General features: G+C 34.7%; 1 protein-coding gene and 1 long non-coding RNA gene across 2 annotated transcripts; one reads left to right on the top strand and one right to left on the bottom strand.

The window, feature by feature from the left end:
* Positions 1–559: 559 nt before the first annotated feature.
* LOC149492228 (uncharacterized) lies at positions 560–1,762 on the bottom strand. Its single transcript, XR_016319078.1, has 2 exons — positions 1,698–1,762; positions 560–812 (listed from the first exon to the last, which is right to left on the bottom strand). It is a non-coding gene; the product is annotated as an uncharacterized LOC149492228 (long non-coding RNA).
* Positions 1,763–10,284: 8,522 nt separating this feature from the next.
* LOC149492227 (putative inactive ATP-dependent zinc metalloprotease FTSHI 4, chloroplastic) lies at positions 10,285–17,157 on the top strand. The gene is made up of 11 exons (XM_089716791.1): positions 10,285–10,644; positions 10,730–10,985; positions 11,600–11,975; positions 12,796–13,054; positions 13,809–13,940; positions 16,033–16,107; positions 16,181–16,306; positions 16,390–16,499; positions 16,577–16,655; positions 16,780–16,917; positions 17,014–17,157. The coding sequence occupies exons 1-11, from the start codon at positions 10,393–10,395 to the stop codon at positions 17,155–17,157; spliced, it is 1,947 nt and encodes a 648-aa protein (XP_089572917.1). The 5' UTR covers positions 10,285–10,392.
* Positions 17,158–18,161: the final 1,004 nt, after the last annotated feature.

Below are 18,161 nucleotides of genomic sequence, written 5' to 3'. Positions count from 1 at the left end.
ATTTTAAATATATTCAATATAATGATAACTTTCTTTGTTTGATTTTAAATTAATTTTATTAAAAAATATATAAATTATAAAATTAGAAATATGAGAGGATTAGAATATTCATAAATGTGAAAATATGAAAATGTTTGGAGCCAGATAGATAAATAGGTAAATAGCAAGAGATTTAGAAATGAATTAGAGGCGGATTTTATGTGCCAATGATAAAGTTTAGAAACGGATCTTAGCAACAGATGATACTTTAGCAATGGAATTAGAAATGAATTCAAGAACGGAAAAATTTTAATTTGTGTTCCTCATATGTAAGAAACGGAAATTAGAAACAGAAACAAATCAATAGAAACGGATTTAGAAACCTTTCCTCAAGAGCCAAGGTTCGTGTGAATTTTAAAATCTGAATCTGAACCAGATCGGAACCGGCAGTTTCGGTCCGGTTCTGTCACGACCCATTTCCGTGGGCCGGACCGGCACTAGGGCCCAGGTAAGCTTAAGGCCCCCGAGGCCCGTAGTAAGCCTAAATCTCAATTAACACATAGTATCTAACCAGGGCCTATTCACAATAAATTATAATCACATTATGGGCTTACTGGCTCACCTGCAGCTAATTACATAATATTTAATTTATAGTGTAGTGCTAACAATAAATCCAATAGTAATACACAACCCTATAACTGCGGAGTTCAATAATAATCTGATAATAGAGTAACTTATACATCCAAAATTAGACAACAGAAATGTAAAGTTTACATTTATAACTCTGCGGAGAAGATTGCAGAGCTTCAGTCGAATCAGCTGCTTCCTAGTACCTGGGAGGTTTGGAGAGAAGGGGGTGAGTTTTACAACTCAGTGAATAATAATAAATAATACACACCACATACAGTCAAGCAAAATGCACCCTAGTATACTGAATGAACACACAACAGTCAATCATATGACATTACATCAGCACCTACAAACAATATCACCTTCAAATAATCACATCACGTGGAAATTAGTCAGTGGAGTCACCGAACCCCCGATGAGCCGTCCTCCCACATGGCTCATCCTCTCACATGTGCACCAGGGAGCCGATCCCCCATACTGGCCGACCGGTCTAATCCTCACTTGACCAGCCCTCTCATTGTTTTTCCATTATCTCTTTTCTTTTCCATACCAACAGGAGGCAACCCGGTCGTCTCCATCAAATCTAGATCATCAGGCGCTCACAACAGGAGGCCACCCTGCGGGCTGCGATCAAATCTAGATTATCCGGTGCGCCCAATAAAGAAGCCAACCTGTGGTTAACAGTAACGGTAACGGTAGGTGCACACGGGGGCGCCGATCTCCCATTTACCCGGCTAACAGAAACAGAATCAGGATCCATATAACAGAATCAGAATATAACAGAAATCAGAATCAGGATCCGTATAACAGAAACAGTCTCACAAACCCATGGTGACCCACTTCATCCCAATTCCACACAAACAAGGCACAGTATATGCACAGCACAAGTAATCAAACAATTCTTTCAACGTATTACACCAATTTCATCCAAATGCACAATTATATATAAGTATAATTATAATGATCGTAACATAATATATATGATAAAATACTTGTAATATATTGTAAATATGTAAATAAAAATATAATGTTTATGAATAAATGTTATGCAAATGCAGTGTTGATATATATTATTTATTATTACTCACAGTGATGGAGAGCGAAATTCTAGCTTTGATGTTGTCCTGGAGGAGCACTAGATGGACCCGGGCGACTAAGCAAAGTAAGAATGACACAAAAAGAATAACTCTATCAGACAAAATATTTCTTTACCCTTCTAATAATTTTATTTTATATTCTAAATTTTTCTACGTAATTTAATCTCGATATTTAATTTCTTTTCTGTAATAAATTTTTATTTCTCTATCTAACTCTATTTCATTTATTTTCTTCTAAAATCTATTTTATTTCCTACCGAAATCTATTTTAATTTCCACCGAAATTTATTTTATTTTTTTACTGAAATTTATTTTATTTTCTACCGAAATTTCGACAGCATCTCCCCTAAAAATTGGACTATCCACCTGTTAAAATATCAACAATTTATTTAATAATTCCAAACCACACAGCCCATCCGTCGGGCATTCAATCAATGCAATTTTTCCCGTCCTCCATCCAAATAGTAATATCAAAATTACATTCAACCTTAACATCAACCTACATCCATAATTTATAAATTAAAATTACATACAATATAATCTACCTTCAATCCACACTTAAATTCCATAAATTTTATTATTACCAAAATTTCCTAATAAATTATTTAATACTGAATTTAATTTTAACTAACTATTATTTTTATTAATCAATAATTACTTCATATTAATTAATCAATAACTATTTTGAATTCATTTTAAACTAACTAAACAACTAAATTACTAACTAAATATTTTATTTATCAATAAATTAATACTATTTAAATTAATTACTCAAGATTACTAAAATCAATTACTAAAATCAAGTTAATCAACTAAAATTGTTAGAATTAAACTAACTAAAGTGACTAAATTTAATTAACTATCATTAATAAAAATTAAATTAACGAAAATGTAGTTAAATTAATTTATACCCCAAATATAATTTTTTTTTTTTGTCGAATTTTTGCTAGATCGGAAATTTGCTCGTGTTGGATCGGAGCTACGCACGCCAGAAGTGGTCCGATCCGACTGACAGTGGCAAGGGAAGGCGAAGGTGGCACGATCTGGTGGTGTTTCTGCGACAGGGAGCTGCAGCGGTGGCTGGGTGATCTGGCAGAGGGCGGAGGTGCGGCTGGCGGTGAGGCTTGAAGCTGGTGCTGCTGCTGTAGGCGCGACAGACCTGGCAGAGGGCCGACTGTGGCGCGCGGAGGAGCTACGGGACGTGCTGGCGCGCGATGGAGGCGGTGCGACTGCAACTGGCGCGCGGTGGTGATCGGCCGACGTTGCTGGGGTTGCTGGCAGTGACGCAGACACAGTTGCAGGGAAGAAGAAAGGGAAAGAAAGAAAGAAAAAGGAAAGAAAGAAAGAAAGAAAGAAGAAGAAGAAGAAGAAGAAGAAGAAGAGAGGGAGGAGGAGGCGCGGTGGCTGTGTTGGTGGAGTGGAGGTGGGGCGCTGGTGAGGATGAGAAGTAGAGGTGCAGCGCTGGAGATAAAAAGAAAGAAATAGATGTTTCTAGATGGTTTGGGTCGAACCGTTCGATTCGGTTCGATTCGACCCAAATCTTTGATTTTCAATTGGTTTTCGGCTTTTTCAATCGGTTTTCGATTCGATTTCTCACAGTGTTCGCAATAAAATATTAAAATAAATTTCCAAGCTGTCGGTTTATTAAATTTAATTGGAAAATCTTTGAAAATAAAAATTCGGGTTGTTTCAGTCTTCCCCCCTTTAAAAAAAATTCGTCCTCGAATTTTCTAAGTGACAAGAAACAAGGATGCAACAGTTGTTTACGACAATAGTGGCTGTACTTCTCACATAATGCTGCAACTGCTAAAAGTTATGACATTCATATTAAGTATTCTTATGAGCAGTTAGATATCTACCTTATCACCATAGTTAATTTAAACTTGAGTTGTACTATATCTACAAGTCATCAAATCAAGTAAAATATTCATAACCCAAGGCACAGATTTGACTCTAGTAGCCACCGTTATGCATAAGAATGTAAGTTCCACATAGCCTCTGCTCAAGTGAGGATTATTAATCTCGTTAGCTATATATCATGTGACCTACATTGATGTATCGTCATTTATTCTCTCACTAGCTATCATAGGCAATGATCATCACTCCATAAGAAACTCATATACCAACCCAGTATTTAATCTTACTGATATAAGAATCAGCATACTCAATCCAATTTACTACTATCTCAAGTTGGACTCCTTATTTTAAAATTCAAAACCTATAGGCTGACTCATCCATTTTCCATCAATTCCAATTCCATATATTTGCCCTCATAATCATTGAAGTTGTTCATAATTAAATAAGATGATGGCTGCCAAATCAAGAAAGTTTTCGATTCTTATCAAATTCTGCCATTAAGTACTATGTGATCATTTCCAATTAAAGAGAACAAATTCTTGCCACTACTACAAGCTTATTTCAAACAAAATCATGACACTTCTCTAGCTAATTGCTATCAACTGATAGGAGATCTTGGCTTCTATCCCAAGCACATCACCTATTTAACAACTTAACCATTTTCCAACGAAAGATATACAATCTCTTTTCAAATCCTACTAATAAGAATCCCCTAAAAACAAGTAGCACATCAACTATAAAGAGAATTTAAATTCACCATCAAATCCCTATTTTAGTTTTTAACTTCTCTATTCCTCTTTCCAATTTGTCATACCATACCATTTCTTAACTAACTGTGACAAGAATTTATGCAACTAGCCAAGTTAGCTGTTGTCATGCCAGATAATTCTTCATTTATTTTCTAGAATTTGTAATCGCCAATCTATGATACTCACTTCCATAAAGAGATCCAGCCTACAATCAAGATGTAAAATTCTCCAAACGTAGTTTATATTCAATTTATCTATTTCATCTATCCTTAATCAATCTTTTAGAACTAAGTTAACGTATTTAGAAATCAAGAATCCTAAACAAGTAGTGCCCTTTTTTTTTTGCTCAAGCTAAGTAAGAGATTAAGGATGTTAAAACCTATAATCCAACTCCTAATTAAACTATGTCCTTTGTTTTATGCCGATGAATATTCAAATAATAATATCATTAGGTTATTCTTTTATTCTTTTTTTTTTTTTTTTCCAAGTCTATCTTAATGTCTATCACCTGCAAAATTTGTAAAATTTATATCTCATACGATGTAGGAATATTTTTAACCTTAATTATGTTTTCTCTATGTTCTTTACTCTAAATAAGGTTAATACCTCATTGAATTCTTCAAAATGGACCTAACAAATTAAGTAGTCTCTTAAGCCACAAGATATGTCACATCAGCCATTTATAACACAATAATATTCATTCAATCATAATTGCCACCAATTACTAAGAACTTCAGAATAGCTTTACATTGACTCCAATAATATCTTAATGACTCTCATCCTAATTGATATCTCAATAATTCCATGAGCAATTTTCATTTATTAATGATCTGATCGACACCCATGAGTTAGCATTCCAATAATCTTAAACCATACCGTTATCACATCCAATAATCCTATAGTTTATATTTTCAGTTTTCAAATACTACCATGTATTCTCCTCGCTAAAATTGTTAAACTATCCCAAATTCACCTATTTATTCTTATACCAAGTTTCACTGTTCCAAACAAATAGTAAATTCAAACTTAGCTAGCTTACTAATGAAATAAAATAATTTAATTACATCCATGTTCTACTAAGGACATAAATATAACTAACCTTCTTTATCCAATAAAACAAGTATCTTGCACGAATTGCACTAATTAATAGAAAGTCCTTATGTTTATATGCTTTCCACAAACAAGTTACATGTATTCACATTCATTGTCATCTTAAGCTAAGTCCCATGATCTTTTATCAACTCTTATTCCCAGTTATTACTATTAATAACACTTATCACACTATATTTATAAGCTCAATGTGTGGATTCAATTAATATAACTCATAAAACTATTTTCTAACCAAATGCCATCAAGTTACAGAAGTGAGAATTTTCTTATCTCTTTCTCTCAAGTAGAAAGTCTTTCTTAATATCCATATAATAACAGGACTAGATCCATCCTAACTCATCTAATTCATTAGTATAATATCAATTCAATAATTGGACAGTTATCTCTCCATGTCCGATGTCATTCATCAATACACTTAATCATCATAGCCCACTATTTACATAATTTCCTTATAGAGTCGTTTCTCGGATCATAGAATCTCCTATTAAACAAAAATCATTGTTTGTAATTTATATACCATCGAGGTGTGCAACAACTATTTTAAACATCAAATGACTAAATACCATTAGCTTTAATTCTTATTTATACCATATTAAACCATAAGATGCCACAATCCACACAATATCCATCACTAAATACATAAAGATTAGAGTACTTTATCTCTTACTAAGAATCACAATTACGTTTCTTATAACCACAATAATTTATATTATTCCCTATATTCACACACCAAAGAAATAGTTGCTAAATACAATAATACACTTTTACTCTACCAAGTAGTCATTACTCATAAATAAAACTCACTTCATATAGTAATTCCACCAATATTATTTATTATGAAAAATACTCATCACCAATTATTATAGCAAATCACACCAAATCCTTCAATATTCAAACCTTATAAAAATCATGTATATCCATTCCATCTAGAAAAATACTCATCTCAATAATTATAAGCAATTCTACTAACCAACATCATGTAAATTTCATCAAATACATATACTAATTCAATACTCTAGTTAAATGGATTCTAATGTCCTCAAATTCAATCATTTAGTTCTCTTATTAAATAATTAGCAACTCATTCTCAATTCCGCAGGCACACGTATACAAACATGCATGCCAGTCTTCAATATATATATGCCATATTCAACACGTATTAAATAAAAATAATATACTTTCATCATTTTAACTTTAACTTATTAATCATATATAACTTATCTTCTTACCTACTTAAATTATATATGAATATTATTTAATCCATAGAAAGATTTTTTTTGCTTAAACCATCCCTTAGCATCAGTAACTAAATCACATTTCTAAAGAACAAGGATACAGATTTTAATCATTAAACAACTTGACTTTATCCTAGCTGCGAATAACGCTGAATGGGAAGCAAGGAAAACTATGTCAAGACATGACAGGAATTACTCCGCAGTTACTTCTAAACTTATAAACCTATGCTCTGATACCACCTTGTCACGACCCATTTCCGTGGGCCCGGACCGGCACTAGGGCCCAGGTAAGCTTAAGGCCCCCGAGGCCCGTAGTAAGCCTAAATCTCAATTAACACATAGTATCTAACCAGGGCCTATTCACAATAAATTATATAATCACATTATGGGCTTACTGGCTCACCTGCAGCTAATTACATTATATTTAATTATAGGTAGTGCTAACAATAAATCCAATAGTACTACACAACCCTATACTGCGGAGTTCAATAATAATCTGATAATAGAGTAACTTATACATCCAAATTAGACAACAGAAATGTAAAGTTAAATTATAACTCTGCGGAGAAGATTGCAGAGCTTCAGTCGAATCAGCTGCTTCCTAGTACCTGGGAGGTTTGGAGAGAAGGGGGTGAGTTTTACAACTCAGGTGAATAATAATAAATAATACACACCACATACAGTCAAGCAAAATGCACCCTAGTATACTGAATGAACACACACAACAGTCAATCATATGACATTACATCAGCCCTACCAAACAATATCACCTTCAAATAATCACATCACGTGGAAATTAGTCAGTGGAGTCACCGAACCCCCGAGAGCTGTCCTCCCACATGGCTCATCCTCTCACATGTGCACCAGGGAGCCGATCCCCCATACTGGCCGACCGGTCTAATCCTCACTTGACCAGCCCTCTCATTGTTTTTTCCATTATCTCTTTTCTTTTCCATACCAACAGGAGGCAACCCGGTCGTCTCCATCAAATCTAGATCATCAGGCGCCTCACAACAGGAGGCCACCCTGCGGGCTGCGATCAAATCTAGATTATCCGGTGCGCCCAATAAAGAAGCCAACCTGTGGTTAACAGTAACGGTAACGGTAGGTGCACACGGGGGCGCCGATCTCCCATTTACCCGGCTAACAGAAACAGAATCAGGATCCATATAACAGAATCAGAATATAACAGAAATCAGAATCAGGATCCGTATAAACAGAAACAGTCTCACAAACCAATGGTGACCCACTTCATCCCAATTCCACCACAAACAAGGCACAGTATATGCACAGCACAAGTAATCAAACAATTCTTTCAACGTATTACAACCAATTCATCCAAATGCACAATTATATATAAGTATAATTATAATGATCGTACATAATATATATGATAAAATACTTGTAATATATTGTAAATATGTAAATAAAACTTAAGTTTATGATAAATGTTATGCAAATGCAGTGTTGATATAATTATTTATTATTACTCACAGTGATGGAGAGCGAATCTAGCTTTGATGTTGTCCTGGAGGAGCACTAGATGGACCCGGGCGATCTAAGCAAAGTAAGAATGAACAAAAAGAATAACTCTCAGCAGACCAAAATATTCTTTACCCCCACTTTTCAATAATTTTATTTATTATTCTAATTTTCTACGTTAATTTAATCTCGATATTTAATTTCTATTTCTGTAATATAATTTTATTTCTTCCATCCTAACTCTATTTCATTTATTTTTCTTCTAAAATCTATTTTGATTTCCTACCGAAATCTATTTAATTTGCCACTGAAATTTATTTTATTTTTTTACTGAACTTATTTTATTTTGCTACCGAAATTTCGACAGGCATTCCCCTGAAAAATTGGACTATCCACCTGTTAAAATATCAACAATTTATTTAATAATTCCAAACCACACAGCCCATCCGTCGGGCATTCAATCAATGCAATTTTTCCCGTCCTCCATCCAAATAGGTATATCATTCAACCGGAACAAACCGACAGCCAGAAGGGAGAAAGGAAAAGGACAGACAATAGAAGCGACCGGCAAGCCACACGGAAAGGCCATAAAAGGAGGAGGACCAAAAGGGCCGAAGAAATATTAAGACTGAATTAAGGGGAACTAACTATATTATTAATCAAGAATGACTCAGATAAGGTAAGCAATAACATGAACAGAAAAACTAACAAAAAACTAAAATTACTAACTAAATATTTTATTTATCAATAAATTAATACTATTTAAATTATATTACTCAAGATTACTAAAATCAATTACTAAAATCAAGTTAATCAACTAAAATTGTTAGAATTAAACTAACTAAAATGACTAAATTTAATTAACTATCTATAATAAAATTAAATTAACGAAAATGTAGTTAAATTAATTTATACCCCAAATATAATTTTTTTTTTGTCGAATTTTTGCTAGATCGGAAATTTGCTCGTGTTGGATCGGAGTAGCACGCCAGAAGTGGTCCGATCGACGACTCCGATCCGACTGACAGGCAAGGGAAGGCGAAGGTGGCACGATCTGGTGGTGTTTCTGCGACAGGGAGCTGCAGCGGTGGCTGGGTGATCTGGCAGAGGGCGGAGGTGCGGCTGGCGGTGAGGCTTGAAGCTGGTGCTGCTGCTGTAGGCGCGACAGACCTGGCAGAGGGCCGACTGTGGCGCGCGGAGGAGCTACGGGACGTGCTGGCGCGCGATGGAGGCGGTGCGACTGCAACTGGCGCGCGGTGGTGATCGGCCGACGTTGCTGGAGTTGCTGGCAGTGACGCAGACACAGTTGCAGGGAAGAAGAAAGGGAAAGAAAGAAAGAAAAAAAGGAAAGAAAGAAAGAAAGAAAGAAGAAGAAGAAGAAGAAGAAGAAGAAGAGAGGGAGGAGGAGGCGCGGTGGCTTGTTGGTGGAGTGGAGGTGGGGCGCTGGTGAGGATGAGAAGTAGAGGTGCAGCGCTGGAGATAAAAAGAAAAGAAATAGATGTTTCTAGATGGTTTGGGTCGAACCGGTTCGATTCGGTTCGATTCGACCCAAATCTTTGATTTTCAATTGGTTTTCGGCTTTTTCAATCGGTTTTCGATTCGATTTCTCACAGTGTTCGCAATAAAATATTAAAATAAATTTCCAAGCTGTCGGTTTATTAAATTTAATTGGAAAATCTTTGAAAATAAAAATTCGGGTTGTTTCACAAAATAATAATTTATAATTTTTATTAATGAAAATTAAAAATATTTTTAACACTAAATGTGTAGTTAAATATATTCAAATTTTTAAATGGATAATTATAATTGGATTTGATACTAATTTGGGTATTAAAAATAAATTTCTAGCCGAAACGGAATTGGATATTTAATTTACAATTGAATTCAAGTTCGGCTTCTTAATTTTAGGTGGATACCTTACCCGTTCGGATCGATCCAGGTGGCATACCCACTGACTTGAATGACATGTATTTGGCATACCCACTGACTTGAATGACATGTATCATGCTGCAAAGAGACGGCGTCGTCCAATGGTTTATCATCGTCGTTTCCACTCGTCATCATCAAAAACCCAAAACCATAAACCTCACTGGACTTTGGAAGCAGAGGCTTGTATCAAATGAATTAGAAACCCAAACATTTCCTCTTCAAATCCTGCGGTGGAAAGTGACAGAACGAACATAAAGAAATTATTTTCCTTTCCTTTCTTTTCCATTCCCGTTCTTTTCATAACATGATATAAAGCAGAAGGAAATGGAATCCCTCACTTCTAAACCTCCTCTTAATTCCATTGGGTTTCCAAAACCCTTTGTTGGCAACTTTCCATACTCTCTCTCTTATCCCAAAACACTCAAATGCGCCTTTAAAACTAGAAAATTAAGCTCTCAAAATGGCTCAATTCCATTCGTAAACCGTAAAACATTCACAATTACTGCTTTTGCTAACTCGGTTTTGGCGTCTCCTAACTCAGAAGAAGAAGACCCCGAGTCGGCTAAGCTATTCGAGGTATTATGTTTATTAATCTTTTTTTTTTTTTTTCGTTTTTTAGTTCTTAAGAGTGTGAAGATGAATTTTCTTTTCTTTTTTATAGAAATTGAAACAGAAAGAGAGACAAAGAGTCAATGAATTGGAAGAGTTAGAGAGGAAGGCAGATGTGCAATTGGAGAGGCAGCTTGTAATGGCATCGAATTGGAGCAGGGCATTGTTGACTATGCGTGGAAAGTTGAAAGGAACAGAGTGGGATCCTGAAAACTCTCATAGAATTGATTTTAGTCAGTTTTGGAGGCTTCTTAATTCAAATAATGTTCAGTTTATGGAGTACTCGAATTATGGGCAGACAGTATCAGGTATGCATTTGGTTGTTATGCTGTTTGTATATTAATTTGACGATATTACTTCTTATAATTGGTCGAATAGTATAGATACACGTGGGTTTCAATTTTGGATAGAAGAACTGCATACAAATTGATATACAGCTTACAAATTGATACTTTGTCCAACTAAAATTCCTCGGATATGAAATTATGGAATTGGTTCGGAGAGATTGCCCCCCCCCCCCCCTCTCCTCTCTCTCTCTCTCTCTCTTTTTGTTTTTAGATAAGAAAAGAATTTCTATTTTCAAAATCAGTCCTTTACTCAATATTTCTAATGCTTTAGCTGTTTGAAGTCAATTATATCCTTTTTTGGCTCAGCCTTGGAGTGGAGTAATCATTTAGTTACTGTTTAGTTAGGATCGTTACTACTTTTTTTGTTATGTATAGTTCAATTGCATCTTTAAAGTCGGTTGTTATTGTTACTGGAGCAAGCCATTGGTCCGTACTTCACTTGGCTTAACCACTGAAAAGTACATTGTTGTTTTTTTTTATTTACTAATTGTTCTCTATGCTGGCAAATGTTGTAAAACTTACATAATTTTGTTTCATTGTCATCTTTTGCTGAAAGTTCTGGTCTATTTCTGCAGTGATTCTGCCATATTACAAGGATGGTAAAATGGAGGGAGCAAAAGGAAATTCTAAGAAGGAAATTATATTTCGGCGCCATGTGGTTGACCGCATGCCAATTGATGGTTGGAATGATGTTTGGCAAAAGTTACATCAGCAAATAGTAAATGTAGATGTCCTTAATGTGGATACGGTTCCTGCAGAAGTGTACAGTACTGTTGCAACTGCAGTCATTTGGTCTATGCGACTTGCTTTATCTGTTGCATTGTATATCTGGATTGATAATATGATGAGACCAATTTATGCAAGGTTAATACCTTGTGATATGGGAAAGCCCAGCCAAACAATTCAGCAACCACTCAAACGCCGTGCACTTGGTTCACTTGGCAAGAGTCGGTAAGTTGAATGTTGATTGCCTGGGGAATTGCTGTTGGATGCTTTTACTATATTTAAATGGCTGATGTCCTCTCTCTTTCTCTCTGTTTATCTAACTTTGGAATGAGAAACATTATGCTTAGTAGTTGATTGATTCTTTTAGACAGAAGACGAGCTCACATTTTTCAACTACAGAGGAGACGTCAAAAAATTATAGAGGTGTTAGAGTTGCCAATTTTCATAGAACATTGGACTCTACTTGTACTTTTAATTAGGAATGTTATCCACTGATCATATTTTTTTTTTACTTTGTTGCACTCCATAAGGGTCATACTTGCTTCTTGTCAAATCCAATGTATTTGTTTCTACATTTATTTTCTTCTTTCTTAGTCTCTCTCCCCCGGCCCAAGAAAAATGCGTAAGGCTAATTCTGTTTTTGTATAACTGATTCCAAGTTGATTGTGTTCCATTTGCCTTCTTACAAGTTACATTCTAATCTCCATTGACTTTTAGACTTGTGCTATGTTTGGCAAACAGTAATGCAATCTAATGATGATTACATCGCATCAATTTCTTTATAACATTAAAAAGAAATTCCTGCAATGTGATTACTATTACCTTGCATTACGGCTTACCAAACATAACCTTAGTAGTTCAGTATATCCAATTTTAATTGATTTTGAACTTTTGACCAGTTATATATATAGTGTTTTGGTATTCAAAATTGTTAGATGTTGCAATCGGATAGTAACTACCACTGATGATTTTTTCCATCGACAATAGTTGGAGTATTTTTACAATCACAAACATCAATGCTAATTTTGGACTGCCTTTCCACCAGGGCAAAGTTTATATCAGCAGAAGAAAGTACTGGTGTTACGTTTGATGATTTTGCTGGCCAGGAATATATAAAAAGGGAACTACAGGAGATTGTACGAATTTTGAAGAATGATGAAGAGTTTAAAGACAAGGGTATCTATTGTCCAAAAGGTGTGCTTCTTCATGGGCCTCCTGGAACTGGTAAAACTTTGCTAGCTAAAGCTATTGCTGGGGAAGCAGGACTGCCTTTTTTTGCAGCAAATGGCACAGATTTTGTAGAGGTGAGGACTAATTTTCCTTTGGAAGATCCAATAAAGAAAAATGATTACAAATAATAGTGGAAGATTAGTTGCTTCCAAAACTTTATTCAATGAACTTCATTGAAAATTCAGTTGCTCTCATTTAAATAATATGAAGGCCATTTTTGAATATCAATAGATAAAGAAGAGTTTAAAAGAAAGATTTTCTCTTATTTCTTCCTTGATTTATGTGTTTAACATCAACCTTATACACACACACACAAGTCTAACTCTAAATAGGAAAATACAGAAAAAGGAAACTACAATGATCCCTCCTAAATAAGCTATACAATATATTTCCTGATTATACAACTCAACACTCTCCCTCAAGTTGGTCCATAGATGTTGCACATGACCAACTTGCAATCAATTATGAAATTGTTTGCTGTTAAGTTTGAGGTAGGGGCTGCACGATCATGGCAATATGTTCTGTTGACGCCTAAGGCAAGCACAACCAAATGCCTTGTTAATTCGTAAATTAGTACAAGCATGAGTCCCCAACCTTACTAATTGAACTGCTTTTTTATTAAGCTTCTTTTGTCTTCTTTTTTATGTTAACTGGTTATTTTAGTCTTTTCAGTTCATGATAATTAGAATGCTTGCTTTAGGTGCCACATGGCTATCTTGCTGATTTTCACTGTAATTAAACGATTTTCTTCATCTCTGCTGACTCATGAATTATTCAGAATACCTAGAACTTGAAGAAACCTGCCTAACTTAAAAGGTGACTTTCTAGATGTTTGTAGGTGTGGCGGCATCTCGTGTGAAGGATCTTTTTGCCAGTGCCAGATCTTTTGCTCCTTCCATCATCTTTATTGATGAAATTGATGCTATTGGCAGCAAGCGTGGGGGACCTGACATTGGCGGGGTAAGATATGTGTTTGCTTCTATCTATTAAGTTCTAGTGCAGGAAATTAAACAGTGCAAAATTGTAAATATTATGGCAATTACAAAGGTGTGTTATTCGAAAGGAGCTCTGATTCATATAAAGTCATTATGGATTTCATTGGAACAAGAAGAAATAGCATAGCAAAATGCAGTCCAAAGTGGCACCATTCTAGACAGTTTCGTTGTTTAAAGTTGCATTGCTTGGTTAGTTCTTGTTTGAATCTATTAATTGCATTGCATGCTGTGACAACAATTATGTGACAAAAGAAAATGTAGTTTGTGAATTTTAATCTTTGATCTTCATGTAGGGTATATTATCTTTGATTTATTTAATTCTTTTGTTGTGTGGAATATGAAATGTTGATGGAGGAGCATAGTAGTTAACCTCTTGGCAACCTTATTTATATGCTGGCAACTTCATATGAACTGGGAAATTCATTTTGTAGCAGTTCCTCAGTGATGATGACAACACTGCATGCAAGTGATAACTAAGGAAAAATTAGAGAGGGTCTGAGAGGAGGATTGTGCAATCTTAGAAGGTTAGATGTTGCTTGAAAAGTGATGAAAAGGAACACAGCTGCGCTCACACTAGAGAATATAATGCCATAGGTAGTAGACTAAAGCAATGGTGACTCAAGGTGGACACAGTAATGCATGTGTGGGGCAATATTTAGAGAGAGAGTTTGAAATCACTGATGACAAAATATACTGCAAATTAAAGGTATAACAGATGCTTACATGGAGAAGGGAGTGACAACTGCCTAATAAAAATGAAATAGTGCCATGTGTAAATTTAGATAGGGATTAATGGAGATGTGCCATGTTCTAAGAAAAAATGGTTAACATTTAATTAATGTAGCAAGAGAGATGAACCAAGGATGAATTTTCCATAATGACACCAATTCAAGCCCATTGAAACATTGTCTAACTATAAAATTAGTTCTGGTATCCCATTAGTTATTAAAAAGATCCATTTATTATTCATGTTTATTTTATTTGGATTTCCAAATGATTGACATTATTTTGTTGGATGAGTATTATTTTTAGCTTTACATATACAACTTTAGATAAATTTTTAGCCATCAAAAATTGGTGATGCTGGATGGTAAGCTACTTTACTTGCATGGACATATGATAGTAGGCATGGCCGGTTCAAAATTTTTAAAATGTTGAACCTGAACCGGCCCTTGAACCACCGGTTCAGGTCTAGTTCCACTCTGGACCGGTTCTAGTGCTGTTCCAATGAACTGACAGTTCCGATTACGGTTTCTAGCAATATATGTTTTTTTTTTTTTTTTTTTTTTTTTTTAACAGATAGTTCTAATGTTACATCTTTCTTTCATAAATATTAATATGAGTTTAAAAAATATTGATAAATTTTATTTTAAATAAATTTTGGAATGCTCATACTCATATAAGAATAAAGTTAATTCATTTAAATAATCAAATAAATTATCATTTTATTTTGTTTAAATATTATTAATTAAATAAATTATAAGAAAATTTTAAAAAATGCTTCAAAAGAATGTAATTTTAAACTTAGTAAACAATTAAAAGGGTAAAAAAAAAAGTTAAAAATAATATAATTTTAGACTAAATATTTCTCTCTTTTTTACCATTTTACTTTAGATTTTTAACTTTTAAAGTGAAGTATATTTAAAAAAAAAAAAATCTTAAGTAAAGTATATCATATAGTAAAATATTATTGAGACTTTTAGAGAAGTATAAAATAGGCTAAGTGATTATCATTTTGAAAATAAAAATAGAAAATTTTCGGTTCGAATCGGACCGAAACCACCAAGTAACGCTGGTTCTGGGCCGGTTTAGGTTCATATTTTACATTCACATGAACCTTAACCAGCCCTTGAACCGCCGGTTTTGGTTTGAAATTTTGAACACCGGTTTTGATCCAGTTCCAGTTCGTCTACAGTACGGTTCGGTTCCGGTTAGAACTAAACGGGTGGCCATGCCTACATGATAGTTAAGTTTATGCATGGAATATTATTTTTAAATACGGACCAACTATGAAAATTTAGTTGCTATAGAGCTTGAAGATGTGATTTATTGTATAGGGTGGTGCTGAGAGGGAGCAAGGCCTTCTTCAGATACTGACTGAGATGGATGGATTTAAAGAATTTACATCTCAGGTATGCTCCATCATATTTTGGTGCATTGAGGGGATTGGATTTTTTAATCAACTGCTAACCTTTGGCTTGTCAGGTGTTAATTATAGGTGCAACCAATAGACTTGACATTCTTGATCCTGCCCTCTTGAGAAAGGGTCGTTTTGACAAGATTATAAGAGTTGGTTTGCCATCTAAGGATGGTAGACTAGCAATATTAAAGGTATTTTTTTTAAATGTAGCTGGTATTCAAAAATTCTAGTTCAACTTTACATTATAATCATCATTGAGATTTAACTTCTGCAGGTGCATGCTAGAAATAAATTTTTCCGTTCAGAGGAGGAAAAGCTAGCTTTACTGCAGGAAATTGCAGAGATGACAGAAGATTTTACCGGAGCTGAGCTGCAGAATATACTGTATTTACTGACTGATCAATAACCCCCTTTGATTTTCATTTGTACAAAGTGGCTAATGTTTCCTGAATTGATTATAGGAATGAAGCTGGAATTTTAACAGCCAGGAAGGATTTAGATTACATTGGACGAGAAGAACTTCTAGAGGCTTTGAAGAGGGTTAGTGCTGCCTTACCTTCCTCCCTGTATCTGTGGCACAATTTTTTTTTTCTTTTATGTGAAAATTAAAACCTTTTTTACAGTATGATTGTTTTCTCAATGCATTTAATACTTGATTATGCAGCAAAAAGGAACTTTTGAAACGGGCCAGGAAGATAGTACTGATATTCCAGAGGAATTGAAATTAAGATTGGCTTACCGAGAAGCAGCTGTTGCTGTCCTTGCGTGCTATTTTCCTGATCCCTACCACCCCTTCACAGAGGTCACTGAAAGGATACATTTGAATGCTTTGATGCTCTATTGTTTGGTTAAGTGTTGAAGTACATGCCACTCACTTGTTTAAATGTGTATTCTGCAGACAGACATAAATTCTATACATAGCCAGCCAAATATGCGCTATGCAGAAATTGCGGGCAGAGTTTTCGCAAGGAAATCAGATTACGTGAATGCTGTAGTGCGTGCATGTGCCCGTAAGTTAAATAAATCTTATTCTTACACATAAACTTTGTTATGGATTGAGAAGAATTTGTGTTGCATTTGATACATAATTTATCAATGAATTACTTAGGTTTATATACGAGAAATTTCTAGGCTATTTAGGACTATAAATCATTAACTAATTAGGAATACTAATTTTCCTTAACATTCCTCCTCAAGTTGGAGCATAGAATATAATCAACATGAGCCCCATGCAAAGCTTTTGCGAAAATATCAGCCAACTGGTAGCCAATTTTAGCGTAACCTGTGGTGATAAATTTTTCTTGAATATTGTCACAAGCAAAGTGACAATTGCAATCATGAAATACTGGGTTAGCAGCAATATGAAGGTGCAACTTGATTATCACACCATACTTTAGTAGGTACTGAAGACTTAAGACCAACTTCATTCAACAGTCAATGCACCCATGCTGATAGAGCAAGGAATGGGAACAGAATTTCCAAACAGAGATTTCAGAAAAATAACAGAAAAACAAATAGAATGAGAACTTGAATGGATTTCTTTTGATTGATAACTCAAGGATGAAAAATAGGCCAGTAATATCTCTGGATTAAAAAATCAAATGAAGGAAATAGCACGAAAGATGAAATAAACTTGACTAGCAATAATCAAGCAGGAACTGAAGTTTCTTTACAGATATCACAATCTGCCAAAAATATAAATATTCCCAAAAGATGTCTCACAACAAAATCCTCATGATGTTATATAGCACTGGTATCACCATTGTTGTAATAACAATGCCACCTGGAGCTCTCTCATTGCTTGAATCTCTGTGCATAAACCTCATACGCTTCTCCTTGTCTGCTGTCACAAATTTGGGCCTTATTGAATAAACTTTGAAAGGCTTGGTAGTGGTAATTGGCTGCTCATTCCTATTACATACACAGATTGTGCCATGGCTCTATACTTTGATTCTGCACTGGACCAAGAAAGCACATTTTGTTTCTTACTTCTCCATGAAACCAAATTTCCTCCAACAAAAGCACAATATCCAGTTGTAGATCTTC

This window comes from Jatropha curcas, unplaced genomic scaffold (assembly GCF_041381405.1).
Source record: "Jatropha curcas cultivar XTBG-Jc1 unplaced genomic scaffold, XTBG_Jcur_1.0 HiC_scaffold_70_pilon, whole genome shotgun sequence".
NCBI lineage: Eukaryota > Viridiplantae > Streptophyta > Magnoliopsida > Malpighiales > Euphorbiaceae > Jatropha > Jatropha curcas.
Note: the sequence above shows the minus strand (reverse complement) of the source record. Positions and strands in the feature narration are given on the sequence as shown.

Coding starts and splice junctions, on each gene's coding strand:
- LOC149492227 (XM_089716791.1), top strand. CDS start 10,393: ATGGAATCCCTCACTTCTAAACCTCCTCTTAATTCCATTGGGTTTCCA. Junction 13,941..16,032: donor GGGGACCTGACATTGGCGGG/GTAAGATATGTG, acceptor TTTATTGTATAG/GGTGGTGCTGAGAGGGAGCA. Junction 16,307..16,389: donor GTAGACTAGCAATATTAAAG/GTATTTTTTTTA, acceptor TAACTTCTGCAG/GTGCATGCTAGAAATAAATT.